This window comes from Lepidochelys kempii, chromosome 2, assembly GCF_965140265.1.
Source record: "Lepidochelys kempii isolate rLepKem1 chromosome 2, rLepKem1.hap2, whole genome shotgun sequence".
NCBI classification, from domain to species: domain Eukaryota; kingdom Metazoa; phylum Chordata; order Testudines; family Cheloniidae; genus Lepidochelys; species Lepidochelys kempii.
In genome coordinates this window covers 163,023,122-163,043,023 of record NC_133257.1, presented here as the reverse complement: position 1 = coordinate 163,043,023, position 19,902 = coordinate 163,023,122, and the positions used below count along the sequence as shown (strand labels likewise).

Here is a 19,902-nt window from a genome sequence, read left to right as displayed (position 1 = left end):
CAAGGTGGGTGGGGTAATATCTTTTACTGGACTAACTTATATATTTAGACAATATAGTAATAAGGGTGTCCTCAAAAGAAAATCTAAAGGAAATAGTAATCCAGTGGTATGACCAGCTACAATGGCATGGGATGAAAATGAACATAAGATTGAGGTCATGTTGGTTAGAAGAGGTGCCACAAGGAAACTGGAGATAGAGATTAACTGACTATGACTAAACCAGACGGACCAGTTCAAGTACGTTGGCGGCTGGGTTATGGAAGATGGCAATCTTTAATGTGAGATACACTCAAGACTGTGTGGGAGCTGGAAGAGTGTGGAATAACATCTCTAGGGTTGTGTATGACAAGCATATGCCACTGAGATTGAAAGCCCATCTGTCTGGAACAATGGTGAGCCCCGCAATGCTGTATAATTCAGAAGCTTGGGGAGTAAAGAGATGGTATGTTCAACACCTACAGATGTTTGAGATGGGATATCTTTGCGCAATAAAAAAAGAATCAAAGTGGATGAGGTAATATCTTTTATTGATATTCTGTTGGTGAGAGAGACTTCTATTGGTGACAGAGACAAGCTTTCAAGCTTACACAGAGCTCTTCTTCAAGTCTAGGAAAGGTACTCAGAGTGTCAACAGCTAAAAACACACAATAAAAAGGCACAATAAAGAGAGATTGTGAAATTCAAGATTAGGATGGAAGTCAAAGTCCATACTGTGGCTTTAAAATTGAGGAAGCATGACTTAGCTGGTTTGGACACACAGAGAGGGTGAACAAAGAGGACCTGGTGAAGATAACATGGAAGGAGAGGGTGCTAGAAAGGAGACCCTGAGGAAAGCTGAGGAAGTGACGGATGGATTGCATCAAAGAACATGTAAGCAGGTGGACCTCAGACAGATGAAGATGACACATGCTTGCACAGTGAGCCGACCCCAGATGATGGCATAACGGGAAGAAGAAGTTGATTATAAAATAGGTGTGAGTGAATTGGGTAGGAGGTAGGGACGGGATTATGTAGCACGAAATGCAACTAAAGTACATAAAATAAAATAGGCTCATAAGACTGCTTAGTCTCCTGTCCTCCTACAGGCTGCTTTTCCTACTAACCTCCCTGCTTCCCCCATAGGTAATTTACAGCATCTTAAATTTGTTTTCTGACAAACTATCATAATCATTTACTTCATTGGCCCACAGACTTCCGTCGGAGTTTTATTCATTTTCATTGTTTGCTAGGATACTGTTGGGAATTACACTATTTCCATGATACACGCGACCCCAAAGCGGACAAAGTGCTCATATTTATGTAAAGGGATACTGTTGCAATTCAAATGGTGCTCAAATGGAAATGGTCTACACCTACATGCCAAAAGCCATTGAAACTGTTACCATATGTGGCGCCAACCTTGCTTTTTTTACTGCTCCTCACTTCTAGTGAAATCAGGGAGGCTAGCCGCCCTTTAAAAAAAAACCTGTGTAGATTAATTATGTGCTGAGAAAAGGCTCTGCTTTGGGGAGTCTTCTTGTATGTTAAATGTTCCCAGTTCTGTGAGGGCTGCTTCTCTTTTCAGTTGTTTGACCCAGTATGCTCAGATGAATTCACCAAGTTCATCATAGGCATGCTACGTTCTGCCAGAATATCAAACTAAGTTCTAGATTTCCTGACTGGTAAAGAATATCATCCCCTCCGACCCCCTAAAAACAATGTTTGGTTTCTGGGTTATGAGATCTCAGCAGGACTTTCTTGTGACAACAGTAAAAGTAATTTTCTTCCTGTTTTATGTTTTTATGTTTCTTTAGCCAATGTTTTAAAGATTGCTTAAAGAGCACAAAAGGTCATTAGAAAGCTTTATTTTTATTGTCATTGCCTCCAGAATGCATTCCATAACTCAATTTAATGTGGGCTGCAGCAGGCCAAGAGTTTTACAAGCCAAGAAATTATGTCTAGTCAAGTTAGTGACATGCCACAGAGTTCAGTGAAAAGGGAAGAATAAAGACCTAGTTTGAGTGGTGTAATGTTGCACTGAGTGTAAAACATGGAAGGAAAAACTCTCTCTCCAAGTCACTTCTACTAATGGATTGTATTCCTGCCCCAAGCTGGTAGGAGATCCCCACCAAATGCAATCTCTGGAAGTGAAAAAGGCCTAGAATCATCTGCTGTATAGCATGTCAGAAGGCGATTCACCCACCCTCCAGTTCATAGGGAAAGTGCATACTTTACTGCACCCCTTTATAGAGTGCAGTTAGATTTCCCCTGTTTTAGCCCTCTTCAAGAGCCAATACAAGGGGGCCAAGGGAAAATGTGACAGGACTGTGGTGTCCCCTCCCTTCCACCTCTCCTTACTCCTGGCACTGTTTAAAGAGGCAGTCCCTGCTATTCCACAAATGCAAGGGCTTAAATTCCACCTGACTCATAAAGGGGCGCACTAAGGTGAGGGAGGCCTCCTTGAGCTCCGTGTCCCCACAACACACTCACACAAGAGCCAGGTCTGGCTCTAGGTTATTTGTAATTAGAAGCTTTTACACTGAAAGGCACTTATCTTCACAAGGGATCTCAAGCTCTCTCAGTCCCTAGGCACATTAGAAACAAATCATGTTCTTCTGCTCAGCAACAAACCCTCCAAATCTGCTACAATACGGGCATGCAAGGCCATAATGCATGGGAAATTGCCATGTAAATTCAGAGTAGACACACTTCTACTTAGTGAGTTTGAGTGTTCCAGTAGGCGCACAATACCTCATGAAGTAGTATTTTCAGTGCTTGCCTCTCAGGCTTATCTGTTGAATCTCTTTGCTTAGAGCCTGATTCTCTCCACAGGGGAGCTTTTCATTAGATTTACAGATTTAAAAATGTAATTTTATTACCCTTATCCATCAAAGTCTGTCTGTCTTTGGAGCTGATTCCTCCTGTCTAACTGCTTAAGTTAAAAGGTCCAGGCATTGGGATGTCTAAATCCAAATTACCTTTCTGTGTCATAGCTGAGACCTGAGGTAGTTTAGCAAAATCCTACAGAACCCTACAAGACCTTTTTTGGTCAGATACTTCTACATGTATCCAAGTACTGAATGAATGTTACTATTATTATTTATTTGAGCTCTGCTAGCTCTTAAAGTCCCCAACTAAGGGTTGGGGCTCCCTTATGCCTGGCATTATACAGTCATAGGATAGAAGACGGCCCCTGCCTCGAAGAGTTTACATTAATTTTGTACATCACTTTGGATCATATGCAAAATCGTGATGTCCTTGAATTGAGTCTCCAATAAATTCAGAACATGGCACATCTTAAGATACACAATGATGATTCTCGCTTACAGTTACATCCTCGGTTCTCTTTCACATTTTCTCATAATAGGCTTTTTCCTCCACAGTATTCTGACTCCTTATTAAGTACTCTGTATATACTTGCCCTAAATACCAATTCATTATTGCACTTGTCTTTGGCATTCCCTTTACACTGGTTTGCATAGTGAAGTTGCAGGCCTGTAAGTAAAGGGAAAATGGGAATTTCACCATCTTCTGTTTTTGTGTTCAGTCTAAGGTAAAGCCACATATTTTTCTCCCTTCAATTTTTTTCCAGTTAGCTAGCTGTGTATGTGGAATAGTAACTGTATTGACTTTTAAAGATTTATATAGGCATAATTGAATTTGGTTTATTCTAGCTGTTCTTTATGGATGAATATGACCCCATTATTACAGTGTCTGAGTGTCTACTAAGTATTTCCAAATGGACATAACAATTGATCTCTCTGTCTTTACTTCAGTCTTGCCATCTTGTAAGAAAAAAGCTTGCTTAGTTCAGAACATTTTTCTTGTTTATGTTTGGATATGTTTGTGTGTGCGTGCATCTGTGGTGACATTTTTGAGGAAAAGCTAATTCGAAGAAATGAGGTTTGCATTAAGTTCTGGAAATGGTGTGGTCTTATTTCTTGTGGGAGTGAGTTCCACATTCTAGGTCCAGCTTCTGTGAAAGTTCTGTCTCCTGTGCTCATATGCCTCCCTCTAGAGGTCAACAGGTTCATTGCTCCAATGGAATATAGCTGGTTTTGGAGTTCAGGGTTACAAGATGCAAAGATAACCTTGTAGGTAGCTAGAGCCAGTCTCATGGAGGGCCTTGAATATAACAGGACAAAGACTTTAAACTTGACTATCTATTCAGCAGGGAGCAGAGCACTGGGGTGAACAATACATGGCAGCTGTGTAATTACCAAGCAGACATAATGCTGTATTTTGTTTCAGTTGCAGCTTTTCGGGGGAGGGGGAAGGGAGTGTAGTTTCATTTTAGATATAGTGTGTTTTGATACTCAAACCTTGAAGTCACAAGCATGTGGATCATTGTGGCCATTTCTGATAGGCAGGGATGAAATATTATGGCAATTCACAGCTTTTTTGTTGTTGTTGTCATGACTGTTGGGAATCTAATAACTCTGAGAAGTCCCAAAGGACCTCCAAGTGATGACTGATTTAATAATGTAAGGAAAGTGGTCTGTATAGTGGACGTGTTATTTGAAGCACTTCCCTGTTCCTACCAGCATCTTAGTCTTGCCTATGTTCAGCTTGAGCCCGGAGCTCTCCATCCAGTGCAGATTTCACCGAAGCATTGATAAAGTTGGGAGATGGTGCTGATTTATATTTGATGCAAAGGAGATATGGAGATGGGTATCATGCAACATTTCCTCACATTCTTCCAATGGCTTGGTATAGAAGTTAAATAATATAGGGGAGAGGAGTGAGCCTTGAAGAACTCCTCAAGTGAGGGATTCGGAGGTGAAGGAACAATTGTAAGTGTGACATTCCCAATTCACTTAATTGTCCCAGAAACGGAAGAGAGAAATTTTGCTATTAAATGTAGGTCATGCTTTTCACCATATTCGTGACATGGTGACATTATTTTCCTCTTTCTTATCTTATTTGTTTTCCATAACAATCCATTCAGTCCTTTCACTCCTGCTAGACCCATGTCTATACCAGTCAGTTTCAGGAACTTGGAGTGACTCTCCAGTGAATTGGAGCTCTTAATTATGGTGCATAAAAACAATGCTGGAAGCCAAGGAGTTCTTAACCATGCTCTGTAATTCCTTTCTCCAGAGCTGTGTGTCTCCTACTGGCTCTCTTCACTGTTATGGAGCTCTGAATATTTTTGCTCTGCATAAATTATAGTTTGGACTTTGGATGTACAATAAATGCATTAATCTGCATTTTGCACATCTGCCTAGACAACAAACTATTGGAGTGAGCAGTCAGTCCATAGGCCTCCACATCCCACCCTGAAACAAGGTGTGTTCACCTGCAGCCCCTAATGAAAAAAATTCTAGGGAAGTGCACAGTCACAGATTCTGTTTGCTATAAAAGAAATGGCAAACTCTTCTTTAAGGGCTTGTCTACATGGTGCACTGATGCACAACAGTGGGGTGTGAATTCTGAAGGACACCAAAATGCTATTCACTAACTGGCCTATGTAAACCCTGTTGGCACGCAGTAACATTTCCCTAGTGTGCATTATAACAGTCTGGTTTAACAGAACTATGTTAATGCCCAGTAGGGAACTTTTAGTGCGCATCAGCCAGGTCTACACAGGCAAGTTAATGTGTGAGATGTTGGTGCACTTTAGAATTCACACCCCACTGGTGCACATTATCATACCATGTAGACAAACCCTGAGTCTGTGAAGCAGAAATAAATTTAAAATGTAAGTTTCATGTGTCAAATTATACCTATTTGTGCTGCTGTTTATATTATTGTGGTAGTACAGATTTTCCCAACAGTTCTCAGAAAAATAAAAAGCCAAGGTCTCAACCCCTGTAAATTAGCTATAAACCATTGCTGACAATATGTGATGTAGACATGGGGGGGGAGAGAGGGAGTAAGGGGGCACAGCAGAAAACAAGAGGAAAGGAAATCTGGTTTTGAAGCATTATTTATAAGGATTCTGATTACTTGTAATGTTGTGGTTACTTTTGGTTCTTTTTAACTTTTATGTTATTAGAAGATCAGAGAAATAGCAATTAAAACACCATATGGAAAAGCCCCATCGAATTTAATAGGGACAAAACAAATAGGGTTCTATTAAAAGTTCTCTAAAAACCTATATGAGAATGCTAATTCCTTTTGTGGAATGTAAAAATCATTTTCTATAAATCTAAAGAAAGTTGATTTCCTTAAGTTCTGTAGGATTTTACTTAAGAAAACAAGACTTGAAAAGACTTGTTTTGAATCTAAATATAGATGTTATAGAAAGATTTTCACAGCTGCTGGGTACCTTATGGTCCCATTGAGTTGCCAGATGAGAGTGCTCAGCTGCTCTGAAACTCAGGCCTTATAGACATAGCTGCTGTTTGTTTGATTCTGTTTTTGTGTTAGAATATATATTGCAACTGACAGTCCTGTATATCACTCCTAACTGTTATTTGCTTCCCTTTGGATTTTGTGACTGTACAGTAAGAAGAACTCTAAAGAGTGGACTGACACCAGAAGAAGCCAAAGCACTGGGCCTCATCAGCACCTCTGAGATGCAGGTGTGAAATCCTTAGAGGTGGCTACAAGCAAAACCATCATCGGTGATACACGGGCTGACAACCAGTCAGTGTGGCATTGTTCTACCAGCCTCATCTGTTCCTCCTGACATCCCGTCCTCTGTTAGTTTAATTTTGATAAGATATATAACAGAAAAAACAAAAAGGGCTAAAGAAGGGTGTGTCACAGCTCAGCACTAAAACCTGACAGATACAAAAAAGGAGTGTTTGAGTATTTCTAGGTGAAAGCTTATAGCTTGTTCTCTCATGATGCATTGATGTGAGTATTAGGGGACTCTCCTGAGTCATCTTTTATTGTGTGAGCTATGTTTACGTTGGCTTTCCTTGTGGCCTGTTTTAGTAATCGTAAAGCATGGCATTTTGTCAGTGCAAGGAACAGTCCTTAAAGAGGCAAAATCACTTCTGTTAGTTACTATGATCTTCCTAAGATTGTTTTATTGGACAGACATACACCAATCTGTACAACCCTATTTTTATCTCACCACCAAAGAATGTAAAAATGTATGTGTACTTATGTATATGTACAGTATGGATGTGTGTGTATGTACAACGTACACATATAGTCCTGGGGTGAAATCCTGGCCCCACTGAAGTCAAAGCGGCAAAGATTTCACTCCTGGGGCCTTAAAATTCCACCTGACCTTCAGGAAAGGAGTGTCTTTTTACAGGAACTCACTGTTATTCAATGGAATTCACCCTGCAGGGCAGGAAATACCCTGCCGTGCAGGTGGAATGTTTAGGATTCTGAACTGCATGTGTGTGTATGCACGTACACTGTACCTAATATTGTACGCACACAGATAGCACAGAATACCTCCTACTATTAAACTCTAGGTATACTGAGTCTTTGTACAATTTCAGAAATGTATGCCAACAATTTACATGCTAGATGAAGAGGTTCTGCTGCCAAGATCAAGAAGTTTCATTCACCTGCCTGAGCCCTTCATGCTGCTTTTCTCTGTTGTGATGTAGCGTAGTGGTGATTTAGCTTCAAACCAATTGAACTGAACATGAAATGGCCCTGCTAAAACTCCTCTATATTTTGTCTTTTTTCCTCATTAAAATAAATAGCGAGGATACCACAGTGAACATTCCTCTTCCCACACAAGGAATTTGCTTTTTCCTCGTTCTTCCTCGTCTCACTGTTTGTAATTGACTTCTATAAACATCTTCAGTGTATGTCTGAGGTTAAGTGCGTGTTCTGTTCTGGTATATCCCCATATAAAGGATCACACTCCACTGTCCAAACCAGACAGAATTTTAGAATGTACTTTAATCAGCTCATTTGCCTTTAAGTGAAGTACATCTGCCTCAGTGAATTTGAACTGAACCCACTTATACCCGGCTTTCGCCACTGCCAAAGCATTTTCATGGGAACTGCAATTTAGTAACAACAAAAAAAGGGAACATTTTGCACCAAAGCATATCTAGATGGAATGGTACTGAAGAATGCATTGTGAGGCAATATGGGATTAGCTTTTTTTGTGACCCCGGGCTGGGAATAAAGGTGTATTGACTCCTGCATTCTGTTCCACTTTGAGGACAGGAAGTGCTAAGGATAAGGCACCAAACAAGCAAAATTTCAACTATATATGAGACTATGTTGAACACAGCATCCAAGTAATCTGAGAGCCAATCAGTAGGCAATACTGAAATAAATGACCTAGTAGAATCAAACTAAATGGAATACGTTGTGAAAACTCCTATCTGTGCAATTCTCTTCCTCAGCTGCTGGATTTCAGTCCTTATTGACAGTTGCCTGGGGCCTTGACCCATCCAGTTCATGGGTAAATATATGTCCCTGCTATGAGTCCTGGTTGTTACAGTATGGCTTTGGGTTTACAGACATTGGTGAACATGTTTTCCTGCTATTTGGCAGTTAATTTAGTTTAACAAGTGAATTTTGGAAGCAGACAGAAGCCATTCATTGGTTAGTTAATAAAACATAGAATAAAGAATGAGTTGAAAGCTGTAAAGAGGAAAGGATTGGTTAGAAAACTGAAGGAAACAGAATTTATTTAATCACATTAATTCATTTTAAAAGAAACAATGTGTTGCCACCAGGGTTTTGGAAAGGATCTCTACATCAGTGGTACTCAAAGCCGGTCCGCTGCTTGCTCAGGGAAAGCCCCTGGTATGCTGGACTGGTTTGTTTACCCGCCGCGTCCGCAGGTTCTGCCTATCGCGGCTCCCACTGGCTGCGATTCGCCGCTCCAGGCCAATGGGGGCTGCGGGAAGGGCGGCCAGCACGTCCCTTGGCCCATGCCACTTCCCGCAGCCCCCATTGGCCTGGAGCGGCGAATCGCAGCCAGTGGGAGCCGCGATAGGCAGAACCTGTGGACGCGGCAGGTAAACAAACCAGTCCAGCATACCAGGGGCTTTCCCTGAACAAGCAGCGGACCGGCTTTGAGAACCACTGCTCTACATGATACGACACTTGGCCTTTCAGTATATTTTCTTATCTTTCTGCTCAAGGTTGCATAAAAAACACAGATGGATGTATTGGGGGTTTATTGACGTCAGTGTGGTCTGAGTGAGTAGTTTGGATTGCAATTCATGTCCTAGTTAAAAGCAGATCTGAATCTGAGTCCTGCTCTGGCCAGATGCTGAAGGCCTCCTTCAAGGTGCTCAACTCCCATTCCAGTTACTTGGCAGGTTTGAACTTTAAATTCCCTGTGTAGTGTGCTGTATATGCACCCTGGACAATGGGAATCTCCACTTCTCATTAATGAGGGAGGAATGCAACAATTGCTAAAGTGTAGATGGTGTTTTGCCAGCAGTAATAGGAAGCAATTCTTGTGTTTGGGGACTGTATTTTAGTGGCATTTCCTGAGTGTCATTAAAGTTAAATGTCTCTCAGTCAGCTTGCATGTCCAAAATCCTTTGGATCCCCCTCATTTAACAGGGATTTGGAAATTAACAACAAAAATGTGATTCATTTCACAAACATTGTGAGTCAAGATTAATATTTGCTTAAGTTGGGTGGTTGTTGCTTTTACAACTCAAGAAAGAGTTCTACCACTCAAGAGAGATCTTGGAGTCATGGTGGATAGTTCTCTGAAAACATCCACTCAATGTGCAGCAGCAGTCAAAAACGCAACAGAATGCTGGGAATCATTAAGAAAGGGATAGATAATAAGACAGAAAATATCATATTGCCTCTATATAAATCCATGGCACACCCACATCTTGAATACTGTGTGCAGATGTGTTCGCCCCATCTCAAAAAAATATATTGGAATTGGAAAGGATTCAGAAAAGGACAACAAAAATTATTGAGGTATGGAACAGCTTCCGTATGAGGAGAGATTAAAAAGACGGACTTTTCAACTTGGAAAAGAGATGACTAATGGGGGACATGATAGAGGTCTACAAAATCATGACTGGTTTGGAGAAAGTAAATAAGGAAGTGTTATTTACTCCTTCTCACAACACAAGAACTATGGATCACCAAATGAAATTAATAGGCAGCAGGTTTAAAACAAACAAAAGGAAGTATTTTTTCACACAGCGCACAGTCTATGGACCTCTTTGCCAGAGGATGTTGTGAAGGCCAAGACTATAACAGGGTTCAAAAAGAACTGGATAAGCTCATGGAGGATAGGTTCATCAATGACTATTAGCCAGGATGGGCAGGGATGGTGTCCCTAGCCTCTGTTTGCCAGAAGCTGGGAATGGGTGACGGGATGGACCAGTTGATGATTGCCTATTCTGTTCATTCCCTCTGGTGCACCTGGCATCAGCCACTGTCAGTAGACAGGATACTGGGCTAGATGGACCTTCGGTCTGACCCAGTATGGCCATTTTTATGTTCTTACAATAGATTGTTTTAAATCTGATTAGGAAGGGTAAAGATAATAGTTTACCAACTTCACATCCCCTGTTTCTCCCCCACCCCCAAACATACATACATTCCTATAACTCAAGAACAGCTTTGATTTGGAAGCCCATATTTAGCAAGTTATTAGTCTATAATGTGGAGTCATTTTTTATGTTTGTTTGCTATTTTTTACTTGTAAACTGTTTTTAAAAATGGCTAGAAAGACGTGACAAGCAGCACGCAAAGGCCAGTTCCTGCTCTCTCCAATGAACATGCAGTTTCTTGTTGTCTTCAAGGGGAATTGTGCATGCATACATGAGGCTAGAACTTGGCCCTGTATAAAGTTCAGATTGCTCTGGATTTCCTGCATCTGGACGCAAGAAAAACTGCAAGGTCTGTGAATGTTGAAGTTTCTCTGGCTCGGTACTTAAGAGCTCTGAAGGAAGGAAAAAAAGAAAAAAAATTAAAAACACCCTATGCTGTTTTCCTAATGCTGAGATGAAATGATGCTTGATTAGGGAACACTATTAGAATTTATTTGTAAACACTTGATAATACAAGGGCCTATTTTGTGTTTGTCTTTTTATTTTTTTTTGACAGATGATTGAATTGCATTTTAAATGCAATATAAAGAGAAAGCAGTTTAATAGTTAAAGAGCAAGTCATTCAAAGGAGTTTGAGGGGTTTTATAGTTCTATGTTCATGCAAAAAATTAAATTAAATATATTCTGTACACTTCTAATTTGTTGGTTTCCCACTGAGTGGCAAACAGAGGTACGTAATGTTTAACCATTATCTAACCATTGATCACGTCAAACAGATACGAAATCTGCAGGCTTCTTTGAAAGAAAAGGTCTGTTGATAGCAATGCGTGTTTTTCTCCTTTTTAAAGACTGTATTAGGGGCATACTGTGTGTGTGTGTGTGTGTCTGTGTGTGTGTGAGAGAGAGAGAGAAAGAGAGCTGGGAATTGTAAAAAAAAATTGTAAAGTAGAAAAGGACGTGTTTCTTAGACGAAGGACAAATACTGTAAAATTGTGTAAATGTCACTACTCATGTTTTTTCATGTTGTGTGTAGCATAGTGTAAAATAGGCTTTTCAGCAGTGTTATTCTGTGAATTGTAATTTAAAAACAAGCCATGCATGGTCAAAGATATTATCTGCAGGTCCTTTTTCATTTGTTTGTTTTTCTCATTTTAGGTAAAGATATTTTGTTATGTTAAATTTAATTGTCCATGAAACTGCTTTTTGTTTCTCAGTTTTACTTCATTAATAACTTGAATGACTGTTTAAGAATTTACTACACACAAGCACTCCTTCATTTGTATCCATCCTTAGGAAGCTTTGTCACTACATTGAGTATAACCCAGGGGGATTTTCCTTTTTAACACACCCCTCTTTTGCCTCTCCTCCCCACTCCATCCCTTCCTCACGTTCTAGAAAATGCAGTCTCTCTTTTTATCGTGCCATGCAGGGTCAACATGAGAAACTGACCTCAGACCTGTGTCCAAAATTTCTTGATATAAGTAGTAACAAAACTCACCTCTACAGCATTATGTAAACACATCTTGCAATAAAGCTTTCTAAAGCACTGTGTTTGTTGCTGGTTTTGTTGACGTATCCAACTGAGATCTTGGTTGGCTATTTTTTTTAAATTTTGTATTCTTTATGCAGCCATGAAGCCGCCACACAAGCAACAAAATGCCATTTTGTTAAACCACCTGGGTGGCCTGGCAATGAAACGCTAACCTTAAAATGTATCCCTGCTTTGGTAGTTTGAACTGAATGTATAATCCTCAGTGAAGTACGTGTGTGTGTGTGTCTGTTCAGTTCTCAAGGATTATAGTAATCTAATACTGAAAGCCCCACCAAACATGATGGGATGCTGCTTGCTGCCATTAGCTGGCAGGCAGTGCTTACTTTGTAATGAAAGAGGTGCCAGAGCTCAAGCAATTCGTTTCTTTTCATTACCGATGTGGCGAGCCGAGAGGTCCCAGGGCTACGAACTGCCAAGCCCAGAGGTGCCGGAATTAAGCCCTGGCACAAATTAAGCACTGCTGGTAGTTGATGCATTTTTGATTTTTGTCTTTAAAGCAGACCATGCAGGAAGAGGCTTGTACAGAGCCCATCGTTTATAAATGCAGATCTCTGACTCGCCTGCACTCAGGTGAGTATTCTGATTGATGCTGCACAGCAAGACGGAATTCCTGAAACTCTTGATCACAGAGCCATGAAAACGGATATTGGGGGAGTAAAACGGGGACAGCCTTTTAACTCAATTGAAATGTGTTTCACGCATCACCCGGGTACCTAAGCTCTGGGCGACAACTGCGTGTGCCCCGGAGGACAGTGTCACCAAGCTCCCCCCATGCACAGTGTGTTTCGATCTATCTGAATTAGAGTAACAGGGCTTTTTGGAGGGACATAGTAGAAAAGTGATAACTATTTTACCCTACTAAATAAGGACAGTGGTATGAAGAACTTTGATTTCCAGTGCAATTGGTAATAAGTGTTACAAGCTACCCAGAAATATTGACTCTTTTATGTAACATGTACAGTCAGGTAAGGTTAGGTTACAGAGTTCAAAGACAGTTAAATACTTTTCTGGCAGCACCCTAGATGCTTACCTGTGTTGACAAAGAGTTTAGCAGATGATTTTCACACATCATCTTTAGCCCCTGGGGCGATAGGAGCCGTTGTAAGTTATCATATATGTAACGCTTCCGACGGAAAACAGGGACTTGCTCCTTTCTAGATCTTCTTTTCCAATAATTTCATATAAAAAGATGCCCCGTGGGATCTATATGTATCTCTTAAAGAGCTGCTTAGCATTCCAGTTGCGCTGTTGTAAGGTCTAGAGGATAAAAGGCTACTAGCCAGAAATGTGGTAATGCTTTTTAAAATAAATATATAAAACAAGTTTATTGGCCAGACACTTTTCTCTTCTATCACAATATCTCCATTAGTAATCCTAAATTCCAGATGTGCAGTGACAACACATGGATAGATTTTTCAGACTCAGTACTCAGAACTCGTTTTTTGTCACAGGGAAGCCTCTGGACTCCAGTCAGAGAACAAATATGTCTGCAGCTTATCCACTGCACAGCTGCATGCATCCTTTGTAACCCAGGAGTAACTGATTATTTTTTGTCAGGGTCCAGATTTCTTCGTCAAGGTAAAGTCAAGGTCCCGACTCCAGAGAAAATAATAAAAAATCATAATAATGAGAATAATAAGTAAATAAAAAAATTTCGTTGTCCGTTCAAAAGCATCTGGCGATCTGGATTTGGCATGGGGTCTGTCTGTTGACTACCTCTATTGTAGCCCTTCCATAATAGTTTCACCCTGAAAATGCACAGATTAAATTGAGAAAAGATCTTCTTCCTTTTTATAAAAAGAAAAGGAGGACTTGTGGCACCTTAGAGACTAACCAATTTATTTGAGCATGAGCTTTCGTGAGCTACAGCTCACTTCATCAGATGTTTACCGTGGAAACTGCAGCAGACTTTATATACACACAGAAATCATGAAACAATACCTCCTCCCACCCCACTGTCCTGCTGGTAATAGCTTATCTAAAGTGATCAACAGGTGGGCCATTTCCAGCACAAATCCAGGTTTTCTCACCCTCCACCCCCCCACACAAATTCACTCTCCTGCTGGTGCTAGCCCATCCAAAGTGACAACTCTTTACATAATCAAGTCGGGCTATTTCCTGCATAGATCAAGGTTTTCTCACATCCCCCCCACCCCCATACACACACAAACTCACTCTCCTGCTGGTAATAGCTCATCTAAACTGACCATTCTCCAGGTTTAAATCCAAGTTAAACCAGAACATCTGGGGGGGGGGTAGGAAAAAACAAGAGGAAACAGGCTACCTTGCATAATGACTTAGCCACTCCCAGTCTCTATTTAAGCCTAAATTAATAGTATCCAATTTGCAAATGAATTCCAATTCAGCAGTTTCTCGCTGGAGTCTGGATTTGAAGTTTTTTTGTTTTAAGATAGCGACCTTCATGTCTGTGATTGCGTGACCAGAGAGATTGAAGTGTTCTCCGACTGGTTTATGAATGTTATAATTCTTGACATCTGATTTGTGTCCATTTATTCTTTTACGTAGAGACTGTCCAGTTTGACCAATGTACATGGCAGAGGGGCATTGCTGGCACATGATGGCATAGATCACATTGGTGGATGTGCAAGTGAACGAGCCTCTGATAGTGTGGCTGATGTTATTAGGCCCTGTGATGGTGTCCCCTGAATAGATATGTGGGCACAATTGGCAACGGGCTTTGTTGCAAGGATAAGTTCCTGGGTTAGTGGTTCTGTTGTGTGGTATGTGGTTGTTGGTGAGTATTTGCTTCAGGTTGCGGGGCTGTCTGTAGGCAAGGACTGGCCTGTCTCCCAAGACTTGTGAGAGTGTTGGGTCATCCTTTAGGATAGGTTGTAGATCCTTAATAATGCGTTGGAGGGGTTTTAGTTGGGGGCTGAAGGTGACGGCTAGTGGTGTTCTGTTATTTTCTTTGTTAGGCCTGTCCTGTAGTAGGTAACTTCTGGGAACTCTTCTGGCTCTATCAATCTGTTTCTTTACTTCTGCAGGTGGGTATTGTAGTTGTAAGAAAGCTTGACAGAGATCTTGTAGGTGTTTGTCTCTGTCTGAGGGGTTGGAGCAAATGCGGTTGTATCGCAGAGCTTGGCTGTAGACGATGGATCGTGTGGTGTGGTCAGGGTGAAAGCTGGAGGCATGCAGGTAGGAATAGCGGTCAGTAGGTTTACGGTATAGGGTGGTGTACACTGTACAGTGCTAATAAACAATGGCCACATAAACACCACCCTATACCGTAAACCTACTGACCGCTATTCCTACCTGCATGCCTCCAGCTTTCACCCTGACCACACCACACGATCCATCGTCTACAGCCAAGCTCTGCGATACAACCGCATTTGCTCCAACCCCTCAGACAGAGACAAACACCTACAAGATCTCTGTCAAGCTTTCTTACAACTACAATACCCACCTGCAGAAGTAAAGAAACAGATTGATAGAGCCAGAAGAGTTCCCAGAAGTTACCTACTACAGGACAGGCCTAACAAAGAAAATAACAGAACACCACTAGCCGTCACCTTCAGCCCCCAACTAAAACCCCTCCAACGCATTATTAAGGATCTACAACCTATCCTAAAGAATGACCCAACACTCTCACAAGTCTTGGGAGACAGGCCAGTCCTTGCCTACAGACAGCCCCGCAACCTGAAGCAAATACTCACCAACAACCACATACCACACAACAGAACCACTAACCCAGGAACTTATCCTTGCAACAAAGCCCGTTGCCAATTGTGCCCACATATCTATTCAGGGGACACCATCACAGGGCCTAATAACATCAGCCACACTATCAGAGGCTCGTTCACCTGCACATCCACCAATGTGATCTATGCCATCATGTGCCAGCAATGCCCCTCTGCCATGTACATTGGTCAAACTGGACAGTCTCTACGTAAAAGAATAAATGGACACAAATCAGATGTCAAGAATTATAACATTCATAAACCAGTCGGAGAACACTTCAATCTCTCTGGTCACGCAATCACAGACATGAAGGTCGCTATCTTAAAACAAAAAAACTTCAAATCCAGACTCCAGCGAGAAACTGCTGAATTGGAATTCATTTGCAAATTGGATACTATTAATTTAGGCTTAAATAGAGACTGGGAGTGGCTAAGTCATTATGCAAGGTAGCCTGTTTCCTCTTGTTTTTTCCTACCCCCCCCCCCAGATGTTCTGGTTTAACTTGGATTTAAACCTGGAGAATGGTCAGTTTAGATGAGCTATTACCAGCAGGAGAGTGAGTTTGTGTGTGTATGGGGGTGGGGGGGATGTGAGAAAACCTTGATCTATGCAGGAAATAGCCCGACTTGATTATGTAAAGAGTTGTCACTTTGGATGGGCTAGCACCAGCAGGAGAGTGAATTTGTGTGGGGGGGTGGAGGGTGAGAAAACCTGGATTTGTGCTGGAAATGGCCCACCTGTTGATCACTTTAGATAAGCTATTACCAGCAGGACAGTGGGGTGGGAGGAGGTATTGTTTCATGATTTCTGTGTGTATATAAAGTCTGCTGCAGTTTCCACGGTAAACATCTGATGAAGTGAGCTGTAGCTCACGAAAGCTCATGCTCAAATAAATTGGTTAGTCTCTAAGGTGCCACAAGTCCTCCTTTTCTTTTTGCGAATACAGACTAACACGGCTGTTCCTCTGAAACCTTCCTTTTTATAACGTCTCCACATTTTCTGTTGGGAATGTAGTTTGGAAAAGAAGAAGGCTCCTTTCTATTCAGAAACCTTTACCTCTAGTGAATTTCAATAGCTGCTGTATTGTATTACACCACAGTCTGATGAGACAACCCTCTGCTGGGACATCCTGAATGGAAAGCATCCACCTTAGATGCCATGCTGTTGAGGACACCCCGCCCCGCACTCCCAGCTTTTCCTGAATTGTTTCGGAACAGGAGCATAGTCTACCTGTAGAGGAGTATGATGTATTTTGACGATTATCACTCCACTTCTAACATTCAGATGGAATCCTTTTCCTTTCTGCCACCCAGCTACCTCTCAATTACACTGGGTTCTCCCCTTGCCACCATTGCTGAGATGGGATCTTCTGCTTTATTTTTGGGTGTCCCACACTTTGAGACACCTTGATTTTCAGAGGAGGGATGCCAGCACTCCTGACTATCTGGTTCCTGTAGGTGTGTCCCACTGGACACCTAAAAACACCAAACCCTTAGACAATGGCCTACATTTTCTAAAGTCTCATGTCTGACACCACAGGTAACCAACATCACCTCAAGTACATATTACAAGTCTATATGAAGGCCACATGGTGAAAGTTCGGTTCTATGTGATGTTGTCACATGCCACATCTAAAAATGACATCAGGGTGAAAATTACCTTTTTAAATAAAGTGATGAAACATTCCAACTCCTGAATGAGAACTCAAAAGCTGGCTCTCCCTACCCATCCCTGTCCAACCCTCCCCTCAGTGTGTAAAGGGAGGCTTAAATAATCTTGGCAAGCTCTAGCAAAGGAAAGGGATTGTTAAAATGAGGCCCTGTATATCTTTTAACAACCTTTTTCCCCACATAAAATTGTGGAAAATTATTGACCTCATAGCACAGTCAAAAAAGCTATTCTTGCTAAATGCCAAGATATTATATCAACATTTGACTAGGAACTAGACTATCCTCACATAGGGTTTCAAATCTGTTTGGCTGGAACGTTTCACAAGTATGCTGTATTAATTACAAGGAACAATGAGGTTATTCAAGATAATAAATAAAAATCTAAAAGATAAAAGCATCGACCATAATGCTCTTTAATATACTTTGCTATATGCATAGTGATACGAGAGATACAGCAAATATCACTCAATGGTCACTAGAGCCACATTCAAAAAGGCCTAATGCAACGGGCACTGGCATCAATAGAAAGAGTCCCATTGACTTCATTGGGTGTTGGATCAGGCCCCAAAAGATAACTTCTATTATTGGCTATTAGCAAATGAACTTGATGATGGTTTTGGAGTATTTCTCTGACAGAGTCATATCATTCCAACCGTTTTTAAACCCCATTGATTTCATTGTAGGAGTTCTCCTTAAAAAAATTGATGGTGGAACATGGCCCGAAAGCCAGCATTGAAACCTTATTCCCCAAACAAACTATGTTAAAACAAGTTCAGTTTGAAAATGTGTTTAGTGGACTCAAGCTAATGCCCCAAAATAATATTTTATTGTATAAACATTCTACACCTTTTAAGAAACCCAAACATGAGTATGTCTGAAAAAGAAACACTTTAGGGAATGCCTTTGCCATATAATCTTCCATAATTTACTACTATCCCAGCCAAACCTAGACAATCCAGAAAGCCTTAACTTTGTCCTTTCATTTTGTTCCGCAATGGAAATATGCCACTGAGTGCATACAATTAATGTATACAGTCATTGTTATTATAATTATTTATTATTCATTAATATTTAACAAAAATTTCCAAAGGAAATTCTACAGTGCGTTAAGTTTTGTGCTATAATTTCAAATGTGATGGACTTATGGAGAATAGTTTTAGAAATGGAATTGGGATGGTTGGTTGGTTTGGTGGTGTGGAATGTTTGATTACCTGGTGTTGTAGGTTTATATAAGTGTACGTAGATGCTGGAAGTTTGTATTTTTCACTGTACTGCATAGCTATTAATGTAATTTATTTGTAATGAGTGTTTGTTAGTGTTACAATACACTGGACATAGATCCCTTCAATAGGCAAGTGGATCGTATCTCCTAGTAATTTGTTATTTTGACCTATATGTATAATTTTGAAAATTGAAAGGGCAAAGCTATAGTTATATAGATGCTGCAAATCAGGTGAAATGATGAGTGAAGAAGGACTATATGGCCACCAGAAAGTGGTGCGATTCATTAACTGTTTCCTGCCCTAAAGGCTTTACACTCTAAAAGATATCAAACAAATGAGTGTGTGGAGATGGGGTACAAACAAGTAATCTGGTGAAGAACTGGCACAGCTTTGTAAGTTACAAGTATTGCTTTGTTTTCACTTTTTTAACTTGGGGATAAAGGTGGGTTGAGGAGGAAGGCCAGAAATGGGGAGGAAAAGGAAGGAAAGGGAAGAGGGACAGTCGCAGCTCACCACATGACTAGCCATGCTCAGCACGCTGGGGTTTGTAGGTGTCTTGGCAGAGTTGAGTCTTAAGGAAGGAGTAGAAAGAGAATATAAGCAAGAGGCTGTTCAGATTTGATCAGAGTTTTTCCCAGACAGCCTGGGAGAAGGCATTTTGGTGTTAAAGGGAGGAGTTGACTCTGGGGCAGTACAGACTGGGATTGGTAAGTGAATGAAGGCAGAGGCTGGGGCTGTTTGTCCAGCTGGCCTGAATAGGGCTCTCCTGGCTCCTGTTTATCCTGCCGCTGACTTCTTTATTCCAGCAACAGCAGGAGAAGAAACGATTGCTGGATGGTTGCTAAGTAATCAGCGCTCTGTGGCTTGTTCCTCCCTGCCCCTCCCATTCGTGGAGCAGCAGACATGGTACCTGTTTGGGGCCCCCTCAAGCTGCAGCCTCAGTGCACCATTTGGTACTCTGCCTATAGCTTGAGGTTGATGCCATTGACATGCTGTTGCACCAGTGGAGGGGGAACCACGGGGGGCCAAAACAAGGTGGAAATGATCAGAAAGATGCCAGTATGGCAAATGGCCTCAAAGCACTGCAATCTGAGTAATGCATAAGGTGGCCTGTGATTTCAGGAGGCCACACGGCAAGCCATATTATAGAGGAGGGTGGCTACACTCTACTCCATTTTCTTTAGCGATCCTCAGCTGTAGCCATTGCAATCCCCAATTGGGCCAATTTTGCATGTCTTTGCCATACAGATTCAGTACATCTGCAGCAATTAAACTGGAAAATACAGCAGGATACCACATTTGGCTACTGAACCGATAAGTTAATGTCATGCAGTTGGCCGTCACTGAGTTAATTGATCCTCTTGGGGGAA

The 19,902-nt window shown here is 41.3% G+C and overlaps 1 protein-coding gene across 6 annotated transcripts in view; it reads left to right on the top strand.

The window, feature by feature from the left end:
- Positions 1-8,664, top strand: part of FHOD3 (formin homology 2 domain containing 3) — a 625,903-nt gene extending 617,239 nt beyond the window's left edge. For all 6 annotated transcript variants that reach the window (XM_073332694.1, XM_073332693.1, XM_073332692.1 and 3 more), the window contains one exon: positions 6,430-8,664. In XM_073332694.1, the coding sequence (XP_073188795.1) occupies positions 6,430-6,512 (83 nt within the window). In that variant the 3' untranslated portion in view covers positions 6,513-8,664. The remainder of the gene's footprint in view (positions 1-6,429) is intronic.
- The last annotated feature ends 11,238 nt before the right edge of the window (positions 8,665-19,902 follow it).